This window comes from Eulemur rufifrons, chromosome 7 (genome assembly GCF_041146395.1).
Source record: "Eulemur rufifrons isolate Redbay chromosome 7, OSU_ERuf_1, whole genome shotgun sequence".
NCBI lineage: Eukaryota > Metazoa > Chordata > Mammalia > Primates > Lemuridae > Eulemur > Eulemur rufifrons.
In genome coordinates this window covers 256,906,039-256,927,456 of record NC_090989.1, presented here as the reverse complement: position 1 = coordinate 256,927,456, position 21,418 = coordinate 256,906,039, and the positions used below count along the sequence as shown (strand labels likewise).

The window sequence follows — 21,418 nt, the reverse complement described above, 5'->3', positions numbered from 1 at the left end:
GGAGTTTCTCAGATCAAACAAGATTGGCAGAGAAGATTTGCTTTAGGAACTCTCAGAATCTGGACAAAAGAAACAGCAAAATCATCACAGCTTCCCCCTAAACTTAATAAGCTTCTTTCATTCTCCAGAGAACATAAAACATCCTATTCTACTTGTTATTTCTATCTGTAAATGAAAAACTATTTTTGTATTTTTGATCTCACTCATGGAAATGTGGTAACATTGCTCCTGAATCTCTGCTGATGTTTCCAACCAATTTATTTAGAATCAGATTGAATTTGTAAAGGAAAAAGTATTTTAAGGCACTTAACTTCTATGCAAATAAAACACATTTTCCATATAGGCTGCTCCTACTATAATGAGTATCTAAAGCAAAAATAAGGAAAAACCGGAGACCACAGGATAAAAACATGTAGAATGACAAAAAAGAGTCTACAGCCGGAAGACGACCACATACGGAACAAACCCAACTTCTACCCCACTATTGAAGGCTTATGTAAATTATTTACTTGCTTTCTTTTCATTTTTCTTCTTCTTTCCTATCCTTTGGGTTCTTAATAATATTTCCAGATTTAAGGCAATATAGTAGAAATTCTCACACTTGGTGAAATACTCAGGCACTTGGTGAGACAGTAATTTTTTAAAGGCTTTATGTTGGCAATTTTTTCATAGTCAAAGCACAATGTAACTAGCAGATTATTCAGAATTTGAAATTCTACACACTGTTTTAGGTATAACTGAGGTATCTGAATAGAAATAGAATAGAAAGACTATCTTATTGAAATCAGCACTAGTTTCAGAGATTTAATTTTGTACTTTTCTCCCAGGTCTTTAGTCTATTTGGTGTTCCATGAATTGAGAAGTTTGAGAATCAAGAGAGTTGGAAAATGAATTTCAATTGCTATTTCTTCTCCCTCATCCTCTGGCTCTACTCCAATCTTTTTCATTTCCTCCATACACATGCTTCCTTCAATTCTGCCAACCTTTTTTTTTCTTTCTTTCTTTCTTTCTTTTTTTTTTTTACACTAGTCAGCTTCCTATGGAGAAAGTTAATTGCCTGCAAACTGGGTAAACTGCCTTCTTCTAATAATCACCCAATTCCTCTGATTATATATAAACTCAAATTTGTTGAGTCCAAACAGTTCTACTGGTAGAAACACAAACAATGCAATAATTAAATGCAAATTAAGGCAAGTATTAGAATATTATCACATTATGAGAAAACCCTTGAATACAACTCAAAATTTTTGTTTGATAGGGAATTGCTGGTGATGGGCAATTCAAAGCAAAAAAACAAAAAAGAGATTGCTGCCAGCTACTCTTTCAAGAAAATACAGCTTATCTTCACTGTTATTAGAGCCATCACAACTGTCACAGTGTCTGGGTACATAAGATGTTCCCTTAATCACACAGAACTATAAAGCCCAGTTTCTCCACATATGCACATTAAGCTTCAGTTTGTACTGAGAGATAAGAACAGCCTTCAACCTCCCAATATGCTAGTGACAATTATAGATGAACAGGATAATGAAAACAGTAACTACAAACTATCACAAAGCATTCTTTCCAAACATTCTTCAACCAAGGGTTGAGTGCTATCACCTCCTTCTCCCCAAAACATTTTAGGTACTGGTTATCTACAGAGTGAAGTGACTGCAGCACAACTGAAATTCTAAAATTGTCTCTAAAAAGATATTTATTTATATTTATAAAACATTTATGGCCAGGCGTGGTGGCTCATGCCTGTAATCCTAGCACTCTGGGAGGCCGAGGCAGGAGAATCGCTCGAGGACAGGAGTTCGAGACCAGCCTGAGCAAGAGCGAGACCCCGTCTCTACTAAAAATAGAAAGAAATTATATGGACAACTAAAACTATATATGGAAAATATTAGCTGGGCATGATGTCACATGCCTGTAGTCCCAGCTACTTGGGAGACTGAGGCAGGAGGATCACTTGAGCCCAGGAGTTTGAGGTTGCTGTGAGCTAGGCTGATGCCACAGCACTCACTCTAGCCTGGGCAACAAAGCGAGACTCTGCCTCAAAAAACAAAACAAAACAAAACAAAACAAAAAAAACCATTTATGAGTGGTCAACTATGTGCCAAGTATTATGCTAGCTACTAAGGATACCACAAAAGGTTACCCAGAAACTCTGAATAGTGGCCTGTTTCTTCTAATATATATTTTTTGATTTCCCTGTAAATTACTGCATCATTAGCACTGAAGATAAAAAATTAAAAATAATCTGGCTTTGGAGATTGAGAGTGGTGCAGGAGTGCCCTAGGTAAATAAAAAAAGAAAAACTGGGCAGGTATTAATATATCATCGCTAAGATTCTGTTATAATTTGTAATTTCTTTATATCCCACCTTTTCCATAAGGATTAAAGGCAGCTTAGAAAGATCTACAAAATGTAACAAGATAAGAAAAATTAAAAATAAAAGAGAGATACCAAAACAAAAAAGGAAAACAAGGGCAGCAGTTATAAAATAAAGCTATGATAGTTAAAAAATTTGACTTTTGGTGGTTAAAAAATTTGGCTTTATGGTTTCTAGTAGACACTTCAAGTAGTGAAACCTTATCAGTTATTCTATTCAATATCCATAAGACAAAAAAAGACCAACTACTTTGAAGTACTACTATGTAGTAAGCCAAGAATTTTTTCAGGGTTAAAGACATTATTATATTGTGATCAACAATTATCAATTATATCCTTAGAAGAGACATAATGACAAGTTTCATAGGCCTGTTCCTTAGAAGTTGACTTCATGACTCCCACCACAGATTTTTTAATGTTGTCAGTTATTCAGAGAACTGAGCTGGGAGAAAGATCTAACATCCCCTGTGAAAACCGAAATGCTTAAGAAAAAAAGCATGAATGAATAGGTCACCCCTGCACCTGGAAAGGAGTGAAGAATACTCTGTAGACACGAATGACATTATCTTTAGGAAATATTTAAAAATTTCTTTTCAATACATAAACAAATGGGTGCTTGAAACCCTGAAGTTCTATTCCATACAGCACAGCCTCAAAATTTTTATTCTGCAAAATGTCCAGTATACATTTCCAGGTACAGTCAAGGTTAAAGGACACGGCATATTGGGAGAGCAGAAGATCTCTGAAAACCTACAGATAATCTGCAATATCTACCCAGTGAAATCAGATTTAATTAACTGCATTACTATGATCAAGAATAAGAATTAGTATAATACATTACCACCAACAGTCATGGATCTGGTCAAAGGAGGCTGTAATAAAGTTTCTTCATCATTAAACTGTTTCTTAAGTTCTTCTACAGATTCCAAATGGAGCTGGAGAAATTTTGCTGTTGCTGTTGAGGCTTCTTCTTTAACAGGATCTATCATTCTCTTCAGAACTACTAGGTCATCCTTTTGGACTTTCAAACAAAGTTTCTCCATTTCTCGGATATTGGAGCGCAGTTGCTATAAAGGAAAAAAATCATTAATGCCCCCATCTCTTAGTATAAAATATCTTTCCTTTCAGAAGTAATTTGTTATAATGGTTGGAATGGAAATGATTACAAATATCCTCTATAATAGAAGGTGTAGCATAATACTTTCCTATTTTTCATATCTCTATCTGGCCAAATCCAGTATCTTTAGAACCCACATCCTCATACTTTGAATTTGTTTTAGCATTTTTTCCTTCATTAAATGTAATTATTACAAAGGTAACAAATGTTCTTCATAATAAATCAAACACTGCAGAAACATATGAAGAAAAAATGATTTTCCCACTTCACCAATCCCACATCCTCTCTTAACCCAATCTTCCACATATTTCTCATGGCTCATACACACAACTAACATATATAGGCTTTCTCCTTTGTTATGAAAAAAATGGATTACATTATATACAATAATCTATAATTTGTCATCCCACACCCCAATTTAACAATATCATCATGGATATCCATAGTATAGATATAGTATAATTTATTTAATAAATATATACACCTGTAGTATATATTTATTAATGTATATTTATTTAGTTACTCCTCCAGTGAGCAACTGTCATTCATGTTGTTTCCAGTTTTTAGTTATTATAAACTAAGAGATAAATATCCTTGCATATAAATCCTAATATATCGTATTAGTATATATTAGCACTATAGAATATACTAATACATTATTTTTTTCTAGGATTGATTCCCAGAAGCAGGAATATTCAAATGATAATGTGCATTTTTATTTCAATAGCTATTATTGTTTTTTTCCCCAAAAAGCTACAATAATTCACACTACCACTGAAGTGTAAGTACCTATTGAGTGCCAGATGGATTCACAGACAAATTTTATCAGACTTACAAAGAGCAGGTACCCATACTGCAGAAATTATTCCATACCATCAAGGAGAATAACTGCACATTATCTTGTTTGATAGTATTGTTTTGATGAAACTTGATAAGCTGATTCTAAAATGTTTATGAAAATGCATAGAGCTGAGACTAGCCAAATCACTTTTGAGTAAGAAGGTAGGAGAACTTCCTCTATTAGATATCAAGACTGATTATAAAGCCACAGTAATTAAACCAGTGTGGTACTGATGCAAGAATAAACAAATAAACAATGAAATAGCTCAGAAACAACCAAAATATATATGCACCTGAGTTAACAAAGGTGGCACTACAGAGCAATGCTGGGAAAAAATGATGTTTCCAAAACATTATGCTTGTTAATGTTTGGGTAAGCATAGGGGCTTTGAACAGTAAGATTAATACATTTGATATAACTTATACAAAACATCGTACCCACCAAGTTGAGAATATACATGTAAAGAAACACACATAGCAAACATTTACAAAAATTGATTATATTCTGAGTCTTAGAGTAATTTTCAACAAATTTAAAAAATATTGACATTGACATCATTGTATTCTGATCATAATAAAATTAAACCTGAAATCATTAATGAAAATATATCTATAAACACTTCATGTCTAGAAATGAAGAAAGACATTTTTCTAAATAACCCACAGGTCAAAGAAGAAATCACAATGGAAATTGAAAATGTTTTATGGGAAAAAAATAAAACTGGATACACCTTCTCATGCCATACACAATAATCAACCAGATGGACTGTAGACTTACATGGCAAAGGCAAAACAATAACACTTAAATAAGAGAATATCTTCATGACCTTGGGGATAGGAAAGATCTCTCAAACATGGCACAAAAGTCATCAACCAACCCATAGAAATGTAAGCAAGAACTTTAAATGGAGATTTCTCATAGACAAAGAAAGAGTTACTCAATCTCACTAATAATCAGGTAAATGTAAATTAAAACCACAATTACCCACGAGAACAGTTAAAATTAAGGTGTGACAATACTAAATACGGTATTAGTAAGGATGTTGTGCCCAGGAACTTGTAATCACTGCTGGATGGAGTGTAAAGTTAGTACAACTATTTTAGAAAATACTTTGGCATTACTGACTAAAGTTGAAAATAAGTATGCCCAATGAACCACCAATTCTTGTCCTAGGAATATAAACTCAACAGAAATTATGCACATGTGCACCAGTAAAAAAAAAAAAAAAGAATGTTAGTAGCATTTATAATAGAAACTGAAAACAACTCAAATGTCCATCAATTGAAGAAATTGATACACTATGGCATACCAACATTCAGTGAACTATATATAGCAATGAAAATGGATAAACTATTGTTACAGGCAAAAGCATAGGTAGATCTCAAGCCAGATACAAAAAATATTATTTGTTTAATTCAATTTATATAATGTTCAAAAACAGGCTAAATTAAACTATAGCCTCAAGGACATACTTTGGTGGTAAAACTATACAGAAAAAGTAGGAAGTATTTAACATATAAATCAAGATAGTGATTACTTTCGCAGGGGAAAAGGTATTTGTTATTGGGAAAAGGCTCTGGAGGCCTTCCAGGATACTGGCAACTGTCTATTTTTTTTTCCTTCTTTCCTTCTTTCTTTTTTTTTTTTTTTTTTTTGAGACAGAGTCTCATTCTGTTGCCCCAGCTAGAGTGCAGTGGCATCATCATAGCTCACTGCAACCTCAAACTCCTGGGCTGAAGTGATCCACTTGCCTCAGCCTCCCGAGTAGCTGGGACTACAGGTGTGTGCTACCACACCTGGCTAATTTTTTCTATTTTTAGTAGAGACAGGGTCTTGCTCTTATTTGGGCTGGTCTCAAACTCCTGAACTCATGTAATCCTCTCGCCTCAACCTCCCAGAGTGCTAGGATTATAGGCATGAGCCACTGCACCCAGCTTATTTCTTGATCCAAGGAGTGGTACATGAGAATTCTTAGTATAATAATTTATTTAGGTATGTATTTATGTTTTAGGAATTTTATAGTACATATGTCATATTTCATAGTAAAAATTTTAATAATTCTTTTAGGAAAGAACATTATATTGACCTCTAAGGTCAATTAACCTAAGATAGAAACAAAGTTGAAAGCATTTGAGTAGGCGTAAAGTTGAGTAGAGATCTTTTCACGGAAGTATATTAGGTACTACCTTGCTGGACAAAGGATATTAATTCATTCATTCAACTGAACTGTAAAGTTTATAAAAAGAGGGACCATGTCTAATTTCTTCACCATTATATCCTCAAGGCCTGTCTGGTCCCTGGTATATAGTATGGTTTAATTAATATGGTAAGTGAATGAATGTTTTCTTAATATTTTCCACAAAGTGGCAAAGTAGCAGTCCAATAGCAACAGGAATCTTCAACTATGAAGAAACCTAGAATTCTTCTCTAGAAAAGCATAAGTCACTATCATATGTAATATTTCATGTTTTATTAAGTGGAAGAAACAATGAAAGGAACTACTCCTTTGGAATTAATTCTAACATACAAGCATAAAACAGTGAAGTGGAAATGAAACCCACGAGAAAGCAATCATGCCATCTTGAAGTTCATGATAGAAAAAGGAATACTAGGCTTAATGATTCTTTAGTGAAGTGAATTTTATCAAGTTTAAAGAAAAAAGCTATATGAAACCATAGCAGAAATCATATTGTGATAAGATTTTTTTGAAAAAGAGTTATAGTTTCTAAAAAGTAAAATTCTGACATTATAAAAACGAGTTAATCTTGCTGGGTGTGGTGGCTCACGCCTGTAATCCTAGCGCTCTGGGAGGCTGAGGCAGGAGGATTGCTTGAGTTCAGGAGTTTGAGACCAGCCTAAACAACACAGCAAGACCCCATCTCTACTAAAAATAGAAAAAAATAGCTGGGCGTGGTAGCACACCCCTGTCATCCCACCTACTTAGGAGGCTGAGGCAGGAGGATCTCTTGAGCCTACGAGTTTGAGGTTGCTATGAGCTAGGCTGATGCCACAGCACTCTAGGCCAGGTAACAGAGTGAGACTCTGTCTCAAAAAAAAAAAAAAAAAAGCCCCCCAAAAGTTAATCTGTTAAGAAAGAAAAGAAGAAAAGAAAGTGGCATCTAATAAAGAAACCAATATGGTTGTGTAAGGTGTGCTATGATAAGTTAAGAATTTTAAGAGACTTGAAACAAGGAGAATCTTGTAAGTAAAATAAGAGCCCAGAATGAGCGGAGGCTGGTGAAAAATGTTAAGAACAATAAAAAGGGTTTAAAAAATACACGCAGAGTAAGAACAAGAAAGAAGGGTCAGGCCTACTGCTTAGGGCAGATGGTATAATGTTAACAGATGATGCAGAGAAAGCAGAACTACTTAACTCCTATTTTGCTTTTATATCTCTATTAAGAAGATATATTCAAAATTAAAGGGGGCATAAGAAACATGCTCAAAAGAAATTTGAAATGTATCTTACTGTAAAGATCTAAATCTTTACAGATAGGCTTCATGAAGGAGGGGAAATTTGCACTGTCTCTGAAAAATAATACCAGGAAAATGGAACATACTAAATAGAAAGAATAGATTGGGAAAAGACAGAGGTAGGGTAGAATCCTTTAAATACTATATTTCATCAATTATAGAACACAATATCTTTTATTTTAATATTTCTAAAATTGGAAAGTATCTTAAAATGATGGTAAAAAAGTATCATGCCATAGTTAACTGGCAGTACTTTTCCTTTCCTAGAGGTACACAAAATAAGGGTGTGTGTAACAATTGATGGTGTCTTAGATTTAATTTCCTCTCTGAGGTTCTGTAGAACCTATGCCAATCACAGTAGAGGTCAAGGATCCTAAATTCTATTAATCAGTTCATTAAAATTTTAAGCAAAATTTAAGTCATAAATTCCTCTAAAGCTCACAATATAAAACAATTTGCATTCTAATAGCATTCACTTTAGAATCTACTCTTCAATCTTTTCTTCCATTCTCTACCTGGCGCTTCTCCCTAATCTTTTCTTCTTTTCTCCTAACTCTGTCTACTATATTTGCTTCTCTACTCTCTTCTTCATTCCTTCTCTTTTCTATTGCTTCTTCCTTTTAAATCCCCCCATTTAAAAAAAAATTAAAAAGTAGGTAGCTAAAGTGTTCCGTATTTCTCTTAGTAAAATCATGAAAATCACATTTCACTTCTACGAATTTCATGAGTGATTTTTGTGTATCTGTGCTATTTACAGAACTGGGATAGATTCCTTACAGAGCTGTATCTTTCTAAATGTGGTCTGAAATCTAGTGAATCAGAATCTCTAAGGTGAGTCCCAGAAATCTGTCTTCTCAATAAGTTCCACATCATCACTGCTATGGAGAAAAAGCTAGGTTTATCCAGTTTCTACGAAAGCCAAGTTAATGTTCTTTAGTGAATTATAAACAATTGCCAACTCTTTCACTTAGTTTCAAATTTTGATCACAAAATCGTTTTTAATACTAATGTTCCCTTATCCCAGAGAAGAGAATTGAGTCTAGCCTACTAACAGTTTCAAAACATAATAATAAATGACTGATGCTTCTGTACAAAGTAAGCAGAGTTTGCACTGGAGAGGAGACAGCAGCAGCTGAGAGAGAACCTGGAAATATGCAGACGGGTAACTGATACATCAGTATTTAGAGGTCACTAAATATCAACATTCAGCAGAGAACTGATTAGAACCTTTATGTGAGGAAACTAACCAAAGCTGGGGAAAGAACCATCTTGAAAAGTTAGAGGGAACAGTGCCCAGCGCTCACTCAAAGTTGGAAACAGTGGCTGCACCCACCAGCTAAATCGGAAAACACTCTTAATTCACAGGGCATTGGGTAAAGCACTCAAAAAGGTTTGCCTCAGTAATGAGGAATAATTAGCCACAGACCAAGCACTGCTCCAGTGAAGCCTAATGAAGCATAAAAGTAAGACCCTAAAGTAGCAGTACTCAATCTTTTTGACACTAGGGACCAGTTTCATGGAAGACAATTTTTCCAGGGACCAGTGGGAGAAGATGGTTTTGGGATGATTCAAGCGCATTACATTTACTGTGCATTTTATTTCTATTATTATTACATTGTAATATATAATGAAATAATTATACAACTCACCATAATGCAGAATCAGTGGGAGCCCTGAGCTTGTTTTGCTGCAACTAGACGGTCCTATATGGGAGTGATGGGAGACAGTGACACCCAAAATGTGTTGCTTATGTCCAGTCTACTCCATAATCTCGTTTTGGTTGCTGTCACTGAAGAAAACCCTGCTTCACAAAGACAATGTGATGGAAATGGAAGCAGGCTCTTCAGTGCTTTTATGGCAACCTCAGGATATTCCGCCTTGACTTTAATCCAGAATATATGGAGATATGAAGTTTTCTCAAACATACTTTTAAGGCCACCGTCATTTGCAATCTCAAGCAGTTGATCCTCTTCTAAAAAAAAAAAGCAGTCTTTTGTGGGTGGGAAGTGATGCTCAAACTCTTATGAAAGCTGAGAAAGGGGATGATGCATCAGTTGGGAGAAAGATGGCCCTGGATCAGTCTCTTTCAAAATCTCTGCTAATGTTTGAAACATGTCAAAAAATCCCAATGATCACTCGTCGCCCCCATAATTCCAGTTTGGCTTTGAATGCAGCCACTTTTTCTGCCGACTTGAACACACTTGTCATCCTCCCCTGAAGTAACAGATTGAGTTTGTTGAGCAGGTTGAGTATGTCACACAAGTAAGCAAGTTTTGCAATACATTCTGTGTCACTGAAATGTGCTGCCAGGGGTGACTGTTTTTCTAAAAAAATATCTCTGGAATAACTATTGTATTCTAACTCTGGCCAGTGATCTACCTTTAGAAAGCCATCTCACTTCTGTGTATAAGAGAAGACATGTATGCTCTGTGTCCACCTTCTCACAGAGCTGCATGAACAGATGTGAGTTAAGGGCATATACTTTAAAGTGGTTGATAATTTTAATCACATTCTGCAAAATGTTGTTCAGTTCAGGTGACATTTTCAGCTAGCCAGCATTTCTCTGTGGATGACAGTGTGTAGACTCACATTCAGAAGTGACCTCCTTGACTCAAGTAGTGAAACCAGAAAGCCGTCCAGTAATGGCAGCTGTTCCGTCTGTGCATATACCAACACAAAATGACCAATTAAGTTTTCCTGATATGTAATTATTCAAAGACTTGAATAGTTCTGCAGCTGTGGTGTTGGTTGGCAACAAAAGCACACACAACATATCCTCATGCACATCTTCCTGAAAATATATCACACAAAAACAAGCATTGTTGCCTTCTTGTCAACATTGGTAGATTGGTCAACCTGGATTGCATACCACGGTGACTCATTAATCCTCTCTAACAATTGTGCCTCAATAGCCTCTGCTATTTCATCAATTCATCTAGTTACGGTGCTAGCTGAAGGAGGAACGCGTACCACCTTTTGAACTATAGCCTCTCCTAAAAGTTCAAAACAAATGTCCTAAGCAGCAGGCAGGATCAACTCTTCACCAATAGTAAAGGATATCTTAGCTTTCGCAATGCAGTTAGCCACTAAGAATTACACTCTCATTGCAGACACATTTGGTGAAGTGGTGGCCTTCAATAATTGCTTCTGTTCTTTGTGTTCACATTTTTTTCTTTTGAAAAACTCCAAAGTCTTGTCTTTTAATGCAGGGTGCTTGATCTCCATGTGGTGAAGCAGTTTTGAAGCTCTCATGGCTTCGCTGGATAGCCAATAGCCACATCTTATACAAAATGGGCTTGGAGAATGTGAATCACCTGTTGCAATGAACCTGTAATTTAAGTAGGACTCTTGATATTTTCTTTTAAATGCAGCTTTCATTTTGTTGGCAGTCTTAGAGTCTTCTGCTGTCTCATCATTGGGTCTTTCCCCCTATTCAAGGAAGCTCTCCAGTGACGTTTGTTTTTTACTCGTTTTTGTTTGAGTTAGTTTGTAGGCATACCAAAACTCTGAGACAAGTGCACAGTGCGGGAAAGAGGTACAGATGGATGTGGTAAATAAAATAATGGGCGGGCCACATACAGACTAAAATAAGTATTGGATTCTGACTTAAAGCCTGCCACTAGATGCAGCTATACAATTGAAGTACATCAACTCACTTGCCACTAAAGCCTGCCACCATATAAAGCTTAATCGTCACTTGCCACTCACTGATAGGGTTTTGATATGAGTCTGCAAGCAACTGATTTATTATGGTCACTGTGCAGTCAAACCTCTCTGTGAATGATAATCTGTATTTGCAGCTGCTTGCCAGTGCTAGCATCACTGCCTCAGCTCCACCTCAAATCATCAGGCATTAGATTCTCATTAGGAGCACACAACTTAGATCCTTCACATGTGCAGATTGTGGTGATGGTCTCATAGTATGTACATATGCCAAAACTCAGATTGTACACTTTAAACATGTGCACATTATTGTATGTCAATTATACCTCAAGAAATTTGTTTGGAAAAAAGCAGAAGGAAAAATGCAAAACAAGATCATCTTATTTATACGTAGCTATGTGAACAGATATGGTAATACCTAAATCAGGGGAAAAGATTTCCTTGGTGGGAGAAAGGGAAATAGAAACAAGGAAGGATACACAAGGGAGCTTTGGTGGTATTTGTAAAGTCTTCTTCAAAAAAAGAAAAGGAAACAATTGAGGCAAAATATTAAGATTTCACTTATTTCAGTTGAGTGATGAGTACATAGTGTTTGTTGTATTATTTTTATTATTTTCTACATTTTTGTATATTTACAGTGTGTGTAACTTTTCAAAAAGGTACTTCAATATTAAGGTTGATATTAGGGTAGTTCCTTATTCCTGTCAAGCTTGTGAGTTCAAAATCATTTACTAGGGCTACAAAGAGAGTAGGTAAAAATCTAACATATTAAGCCCCTAACATTCTATACAAAATTATCTGCATACGTGTTTATCTGCATTTTTTAAAAAATTAGGCCCATAGTATCCTGATTATTATACTAGCCACCTAACTGGTATTCTTGGTTCCATCCTTGCCGCCTTAAAAGTCATCCTTTTTATAATAGTCAAGTGATATTTTAAAGTCATAGCAGGTCTGCTATGAACCATCCAAGAGCTTTCTACTCAACTCTGAGTTACCACATCCTGCAAGGCCCTCCATGATCTGAGCCAGCTCTTCTCTCTGACTTCATCTCCCACACTCTCCTTGCTCACACCAGCCATACTGACCTTCATACTAGTCCTTGAATATGCCAAGTCTCCTCTCACCTCTGAGTCTTCACACTTCATCTTCCATCTGCCTGGAAAACCCTATTATTCCCTGTGGTTTATGCTTTCACTTCCTTCAGAAGTCTTTCACAACCACCATTTACTTAAAAGAACACACATCATCTTCTGTGATTCTTTGTTCCCTTTAACTTGCTTTACTTTCCTTCATGGCACTTACAACCATCTAACTACAGTGGTCCTAACTTTTTGGGCACCAGGGACTGGTTTCAAGGAGAACAATTTTTCCACAGAGGGAGGGATGGGGGGATGGCGAGCGATGGGGAGCAGCTGTAAACACAGAAGAAGCTTCGCTCCCTTGCCTCCTGCAGTGTGGCCCAGTTCCTAACAGGCCACGGACTGGTACTAGTTCACGGCCCAGGGACTGGGAATGACAGATCTAATATATATTTATTTACTTTTAAAAAGTCTGTCTCTGCTCTCTCCACTTGCCACCAAAATATAAGTTCTATGAAAATAAGAATTTTCTTCTGTCTTGCTTACAGATGTATCCTCAGTGTCTGGAATAGTATCTAGAAAATAGTAGTTGCTCAAATGTTTCTGTTCTTCTAATAATCAGGCCAGAAAGGCAGATATTATGCCAGATTCTGAAAATTTGCAGAAATATCCACAAGTTAGATCAATGGGTCTATAATCAGTGAAGTAAGTTTAAAAAAAGAAAGTATATCAACTCAGTATTTGACAAGCTTTGCGGTAAGTAGTAAACTGTAAACTATGGCTAAACTTTCAGTAAAATAAAGATGACTTCTCTCTTTCTCTCTCTTTAGTTTTATAGCTAAATTTAATAACTACTTACAGCTTTTTTCCTTCTTTCAGAAATGTTTCAAAATTTATCTAAAGATTAAAAGATATACTCAAATATATACTTATCTATACTGATGGTATTATAAAAAGTAATTATTCTAAGTTAATTGAAAATTCTGAAAAATGGCTAATTATGTATTTAATGATTAAAAGAAGAGTGGCTATGCATATATTTGCCTTTGTTAAATATTGATTTAAGGATTCCTAATGTGTTTTTACAACATGTAATTTTGAGAGCAAATTGTATACAGCAGAAAACATTTGGTATCATAATAATTAATCTAATTTCTTTACAAACATAGAACACAAGTCACTGGTAAACATTCAAATAACTTAGAGTAAACACATTCTAGATATCCCATAATTTAGTAATAAGGGCTCTAGAGTCATAATTATTTAATTAAAATAAATCTTGACTATTCTTTACTTTTATTACTTAACTGCTACGCTAAGGTATTGATAGTAGTATAATGATTTCACACTAATTTCAACATCAAAAAGTACCCCTCCCCCCAAAATATATATGGCTTAAAAAGTATTAACTAAACCACCAAAAAGAGTAAAAATCAATGGAGAAAAAGGTCTCCATTCATTTTTCCAAGAAATATCTAATAAGCATCTACTACATAGGTGTTAAGTGCAGTACTCCAGTCTCTATCCACCTGAGTTAGTATTTCCAGATTAAAAATAAAACATTAATATATAACATTGGAATTGGTTCTTATTAAAGATTCTCATTAAGTGCCATCTAAGAACACTGACACTATGCCAGATAAACTGAATTCCTGCACTACCACTTATTACTGTAGACAAACACTAAATTTTTTTCTTTGTACTTTAGACAAACACCAAATTTGTCGGCTCTCCAGTCTTCTATTTATCTAAAAAATGAGGATAATACCTTATCCTTATCCAGCATCCAGACAGGTGGTACTATATCATTTATTGATTGCCATAATGCATTTGACAATTTTTTACTAAGGTTTTAAACTATTATTTAAATATTTAACTGTTTGTGAATTCTCATCTAGGTAAGTCCCTTCAAGGCAGAAATTATAAATTTTTTATAAAATTTTATAAATTTTTCAGAATCCTCTATTATCAACTAGTATTGTTACTATATGTTAAGTATTTGGGGAGGAGGGCAGGGAGACTGAGCTTTTTAAAATATGCATTTCATACTTTTGTATGACAAGCTGCCAAAAATGGGGAAAAGTAACGCAATTACCATGTATTTTAAATTAACTAACAAAAGTCAACAAGGAAGCAGCATTACTTCTGCTTGGATTCAAGAGGAGGGGAATTAGCCTTCACCTGTTGGCAAGGGAGTAACAAGATTATAATGTAGACCATGTGGGATGGGGATATTTTTGTGGGTATCTTCTAAAAGTACAATCTACTACAACTTGTATGCAGAAAACTATAAAGACTCACAAATATTAAAGAAGATAAAAACAAATACAAGACTATCCTATATTTATAGGGAGGAAAACTAGACATTGTGAAGATGTCAATTTTCTCTAAATAGATCTATACATTCAATGCAGTTTTCAAATTCCCAACCAGATTAGGTATGGACTTTGGAAAGCTGATTCCAAATTTTGTATGGAAGACTAAAGAGCTGAGTGTAGCCAAAACACTCCTGAAAAGGAAGACTAAGTATTGTATTACCAGAAGTATTACAGTATGTATGTAGTACAGTAAGTATGAAGTATTGTACTACCAGAAATCAAGCCTTACCTTAAAACTGTCATAATTAAGACAGTGTGGAACTTGGTGCAGAAATATATAAACTGACCACTGGAATAGAATAGAAAGATCAGATACAGACCTGTGCATATATGGAATTATAATATGTTTCAGAAGTGGTACTATAGAAATCAGCTAATAGTGTGACACAACTGGTTTTCCAAATGAAATAAAATGAAATTTTATTTATGCCTACCTCATGCCACCAATTTCAAATGGTTTAAAGACCTGAAAGCAAAATGTTTAAAACATTTAATAGAAAAATAGGAAAATGTCTTGCTGAATTTAGGATAGAGAAGATTCCTTGAACAAGACACCAAAAGAATGAACCATAAGAGAAAGACTGATAAACTACATTTAAATTAACAACTCCTTTCCATCAAAAGATGCCATAATGAAAGTAAAAAGATAATTGTTACTATATAAATCAAATAATGATAAATCTAGAAAATCTATAAGTGTTCACGAAATTATTTGTCCCAAAATAACTTTTACACAAACTAGCAAAGAACAAGCCTAAATAAAAAATTCAGGGCAGATATGAATTAAACTAAGCAAATAGCTCATCTAACAACAGTTTCGATCTCACTATTTTAATGGCACACATAAATCTTCTATGCCAGATGGAGGTCAATAATGTAAATATATATATTTTTAAAAGTCAGTAAACAAATAGTTTGACCATAACAAATGTCTCAAGCAAATCACCTGATTTTAAGTGATATATTAATATTAAATGGTGAAGATGGTAAGAAATCCAAGTCACGATAATCTCATTAACATTAACATGCTCAGTACCATTCAATAAACACTGAATCTTGCTGGGCACCAGGTGCTGTGAAATATATAAACAGCGGAGACATTGTCCCTGCTCTTTAGGCCTATAATCTAGTTAGCAAGCAATAAATACATATATAGAGGGATAAGTCAAATTTCCATCTAAATCTCAAATCAATCTGTTTTCCTGGGCCTCTGTAACCCTTCCTAATGATCTCTTGCATTCATTTCATTCTATCCCAATCTATTCACTGTACTGCAGCTATGATAATCTTTTAGAAATTCAAGAGGACCACAGATGCATTCTTTGGAGAAACTGACTCTAAATTCAGAAATACTAGGCACAGGGCTAAAAATAGGGATTTGTGTGAAAGCCTGTACTGAACAATGAAAGTCCAGCAGCCTTCACCTAACCTGCCTCTATAGCTCCATAAGATAAGCACTTATCTGTCCTGGGGGGAAAATGAGAATTCTTCTTTAGAAAATTAAACCAGAACCATCTCCAGATACTGCTATTTGGAGGTTCCCCAAGGAAAATGGCATCTTGCCAAAGCACCTTTAACTGAACTCCACTAGGAGACAAGTAATCCACTTTTTATTAAATAGTATCTCAGAAAAATAGAAGAAATGATTACACTCATAGACAAAATGCTAGGAAAGAAAGGAAAAAAAGAACAAGAAAAAGCTCTTGTAATTTAAATACTGTAATAGCAGAAATAAAGAATTCAATAGAATGAATTGAAGATAAAGCTGAGGAAATTTCTCAAAAAATAGAAATGAAAATTAGACAAGCAATCCAAGAGTTCCAATGTTCAATAGAACAGGGACTGGCGAACTTTTTCTGCAAAGGGCCAGACAGTAAATAGCTTAGGCTTTGCAGGCCACATAGTCTCTGTTGCAACTGTTTAACTCTGCTGCTGCAGTGTGAAAGCAACCAAAGAAATATGTAAACTGATGGGACAGACAGAAGGCCAGATATAGCCTATGAGCCAAAGTTTGCTGACACTTGGAATAAAAGGTTTAAAAAAAAATAGAGCAGAGAAAATGCAGAATAAATCACCAAAGAAAAATTTTTAAAAATTTCCTAGAATGAACATGAGTTTTTAGATTAGAAGACTCCAACACAATGTTCATCATCATCAAATTTCAGAATACCAGGGATGAACAGATGATAAAAGCTCCCAATCAGAAAAAAAAATAGGTCCTATACAAAGACTAGGAAATCAGATGATACCAGCTTTTTGAAGAGTAACACAAAAGAGCTGGAAAGCCTTCAATATTAAAAGAGAATTCCAACTAGAATTCTGTACCTAGTGAAATTAGCAATCACATGTGAGGGGAGAATAAAGGCATTTTTTAGATATATAATTACTTAAAAATTTTCTCCAAGGTACCTTTATTTAGAGGGCTGCTGAAGGATTACTCCAACAAAACAATGGAGTAAACCAAAAATGAGGAAGACATGATATCCAGGAAAACAGGGACCTAACACAGAGGAGCAGCTAAGGGAAGTCCCAGAACAGCAGCTATGCAACAACCCTAGAAACTGAGTCCACGATGGAATGGGGGGAAGAAGGACTTCAGAAGGGAATCTTCAAAATAAAGAATGGAACTGATGTATTTGAGTATCTGAGAAATATTATTGATAGCATATGACAGAGATGTGGAGCATTTAGAAAACAACTAACTACAAATATACAGAATTGGGCAATTAAAAAAATGAGGCATTCTTAACTTCAAAAAAACTAAAAGGCTGTATTGTATTTAGCTATATGGCTTAGCAGCAAACAATATCTTCATAATCAATATAATGAGATACTGAAATTACTGATTAACCAAAAATTGTAATATATCTAATTAGATAGGGGGAAGGGAAGTAGGAGAGCAAGGTAGGAAGCTATAGCTCCACCTACCATGGTAAGAAATGAAGAGACAATGCCTAAACATGATTAACCAAGAAATAGTAGCCTACACATGGTATTTAGTAATAAAAAGGCAAATAACAGAGAGAATGGTCAAAAGGATTAACAATGGTTTCTTCCAAGTAGCAGGACTTGGAGATAGAAAACGTAGGACATTATAAGCCCTCTAAATTGTATTTGGCTTTTAAAACTATATAAATATATTATTTTTAAAAATTAATTTAAAACAATTAAAATTTATTTTTTAAAAAGCAAATACCTAGGAAAGAATATTTGTAATACTAATTATAGACAGAAGATCAATATCTTTCAAATTATAAGGTGCTCTTACAAAGACATCAACATAATATAATATATGCAAGGGACATGAACAGGTGATTAACAAAAGAAATATTATGGTCCAAGGTACACATGAAAAACTTTTATCCTTCAAAGCTATTTTTTAAAATCCAGATTTAAACAACAAAGTAGCATTATTTCAACCTACCTATTAGCAAAAATTTAAGAAATGAGTAATACCAATGTTAAAGGTTTTTGGGAAATCCGCTGATTGTGAGAGTGTAAGTTGATGTATCATTTCTGGAAGAAAACTTGGTAATATAAAACAAAACCTTAAAAATATGCATTACATGTAATCTAGCAATCCCTGCTAAAAATGTATCCTTAAAGAAACAGTACCAAATATGTATAAAAGGATTCAGCTACAAAGGTATTATTTTAGCAAAACTTGCTTAAGACTCTTTTTTTTTTTTTTTTTTGAGATAGAGTCTCACTCTGTTGCCCACGCTAGAGCGCCGTGGTGTCAGCCTAACTCACAGCAACCTCTAACTCCTGGGCTCAAGCAATCCTCCTGCCTCAGCCTCCCGAGTAGCTGGGACTACAGGCATGCACCACCATGCCCAGCTAATTTTTTCTATATATATTTTTAGTTGTCCATATAATTTCTTTCTATTTTTAGTAGAGATGGGGTCTTGCTCTTGCTCAGGCTAGTCTTGAACTCCTGAGCTCAAACGATCCACCCGCCTCGGCCTCTCAGAGTGCTAGGATTACAGGCATGAGCCACGGCCAAGACTCTTTTTCATATTGATTTACCAGAAACAATATAATAGCCTTACCTGAACTGTACGTCCTGCATTGATATGTTCTTCATGCAACTTGTCCCAGATTCTGCACCTCTGATACTATACAAAAGAGAGGGGAAAAGGTATTGAATTTTTCATCACTAAAGAATTATTTCTAATTATCACAAAAATCCCCATTTATCTACCCAAACTTAAGCATCAGCTAGAGAAGACAGCTACTTAGTAGTGCTGGTTAACTTTCCAAAGATCATCATACAAATAGGATGTTTTCAAGAATATTACATATAAAATTCTGAAAATAGTAAAACAAAAAATCACTAGATATGGGTTTTTATTTTACCAAAGAAGAGCATGTATTTTGTCTATGTTGCAAACTCTCTACAGATGGAAAGTACAAACTAAAGAATGAGAATGTAAAAGAATTATGAAAAATAAAAAGATTAACAAGCTACTTTTAGTATATATGAAGAATTTTAAATGTTTGTCAATGACAGTGTTAGGTATTGAAAATTAAAATCTGAATTTGAAAAAAAGCAACATTAATACTACAGACTAGAGAGGAAATAAAAATGAGACTAAACATTTAATATATATATTTCAATTTTTACCAAGATAATATTTAGCTTTCAGAGTATCATCCAAAACACTTTATAAGCATAATAATGGAAAGTTTTTCATTTGACAGGAACCACAGGAAAATATGGTAACGTTATAAATATTTATATAGAACATAATTAACACCAAATATTACATACTATTTTTGGTTGAAATAAAAAATCGAAATAATTAAAATGATAGCAAATATAAATAATGACATTAAACACGTTTGATATATTACACACCAAAAAAAAATCCACCTAGAAATAATTTGAAAGGACAGAAATATGATAGTGCCCCATATATACATGGAAAACATAATAGATAAAAGTAGAGCAGTAAAACATTTTCTGGGACATTTTTATATTCCTTGACAGTGAATGATGCCGCAAAAACCTCTTTTGATACTCCTAAAATGTTTACGTCATCTATGAATTACATAACTATAAAGCTTAAAAATAATTAGACCATATTGAAAATATATTTCCCAAACATAAAACCACTATCAAACCATTTTAATTTATAAGAAAAATTGAATTGATGCCATTAGATCCCGTATGAATGCTTTTAGATAGTGTTATAATATTAATAAAAGTTTGAGCATGGAAGCCAAAGATACATGTGTTAAAACAAACCACTTTTAAATTTATTACTCACTACTAATCTGTCATGATATTTTAAGAAAAATTAAGGTTAAAAAAAGAGAGTTGAGAATTTGTGGAGGCCAAGGATATTAAAATCCATGGGGCAGAGAATACCAGGGAGGAGACAGCTGCATGGTGAAGAGATAGTTGCACTGAGAGGAGAGGGCTACACTGAGAGAGAACTGCAGAGATCTGCAGAGTTTTCCTTTTGAGTCTTCAGTGAAGTATTGCTTAGCACATGCATGTGAGGAAACTACTTGACTTCAGAACAAGAATAGGTGGAATAATTTCTAAAGATCATATTATACAAGGCGGCTGGGCATGGTGGCTCATGCCTGTAGTTCCAGCTACTCGGGAGGCTGAGGCAGGAGGATCACCTGAGCTCATGCGTTTGAGGCTGCAGTGAGCTATGATCAGGCCACTGCACTCCAGCCTGGGGGTCAGAATGAGACTCTGTTCCACAGGGAGTGAGTGAGTTGGGGTTTGAACAATAAACAATGCTTGAAAAGTGACAAATGACGGGGTAGATATGGTTAATAGATATAATGGAGAAAGCAAAACTGTTCAACTCCAATTTTTTCTACCTTCTTTCTTTACTGAGGAAAATTATCTTCAAAATAGAAAAGTCAAAAATAAAATGATTAAGAGGAAAATGAAAACCAAGAAGAGTAACAGCAAATCTAGATACTTCAAATGAGCTCAAGTCAACAAGCCCAGGGAAATTACATGCTAGAGAACCAAAAGACCTTGCAAATGTGATCACAGAAATACTTCTGCTTATCCGTGAAGAACCGAGAAGTTTCCTAGACTTGCAAATTTTTACAAAAGAAAGTATATTTAAAACACTGCAGGGTGTAAATCTTAATGTAAATCTTGGTGAAACTTCTCTACTAGATTATTAGAAAGATGGTTTGTGAGAACTTACAGAAATGGTGACAGTGTACCAGTGTGCTCTGGCCCTTTCCTGTCCAACACTTTAGTCAATGACTTCAAAACAAAGAATGCATAATTACCAAATTTGCAGATAACATAAATTAGAAGAAATAATCAACATAGATGAAAGATCACAATTCCACATAAGAACAAATATAACAATGATAAATGTACAGCCTAGGACTTAAATTAAAAAGAACAATTGCACCAATATAAGAAATAGGCATGATCTGACTCAATAGCTGCAGTTCATATAAAAAAAGTCCTATGTAATTCATTTAGTTGATTACAAAG

General features: G+C 34.5%; 1 protein-coding gene across 1 annotated transcript in view; it reads right to left on the bottom strand.

The window, feature by feature from the left end:
- The window catches only part of STX17 (syntaxin 17), a 43,242-nt gene that overhangs the window by 16,240 nt on the left and 5,584 nt on the right, over positions 1–21,418 (bottom strand). Inside the window, exons 2-3 of the mRNA XM_069474479.1 lie at positions 18,984–19,049; positions 3,218–3,443 (exon numbers count right to left, since the gene is read on the bottom strand). Of these exons, the coding sequence (XP_069330580.1) occupies positions 3,218–3,443; positions 18,984–19,049 (292 nt within the window). The remainder of the gene's footprint in view (positions 1–3,217; positions 3,444–18,983; positions 19,050–21,418) is intronic.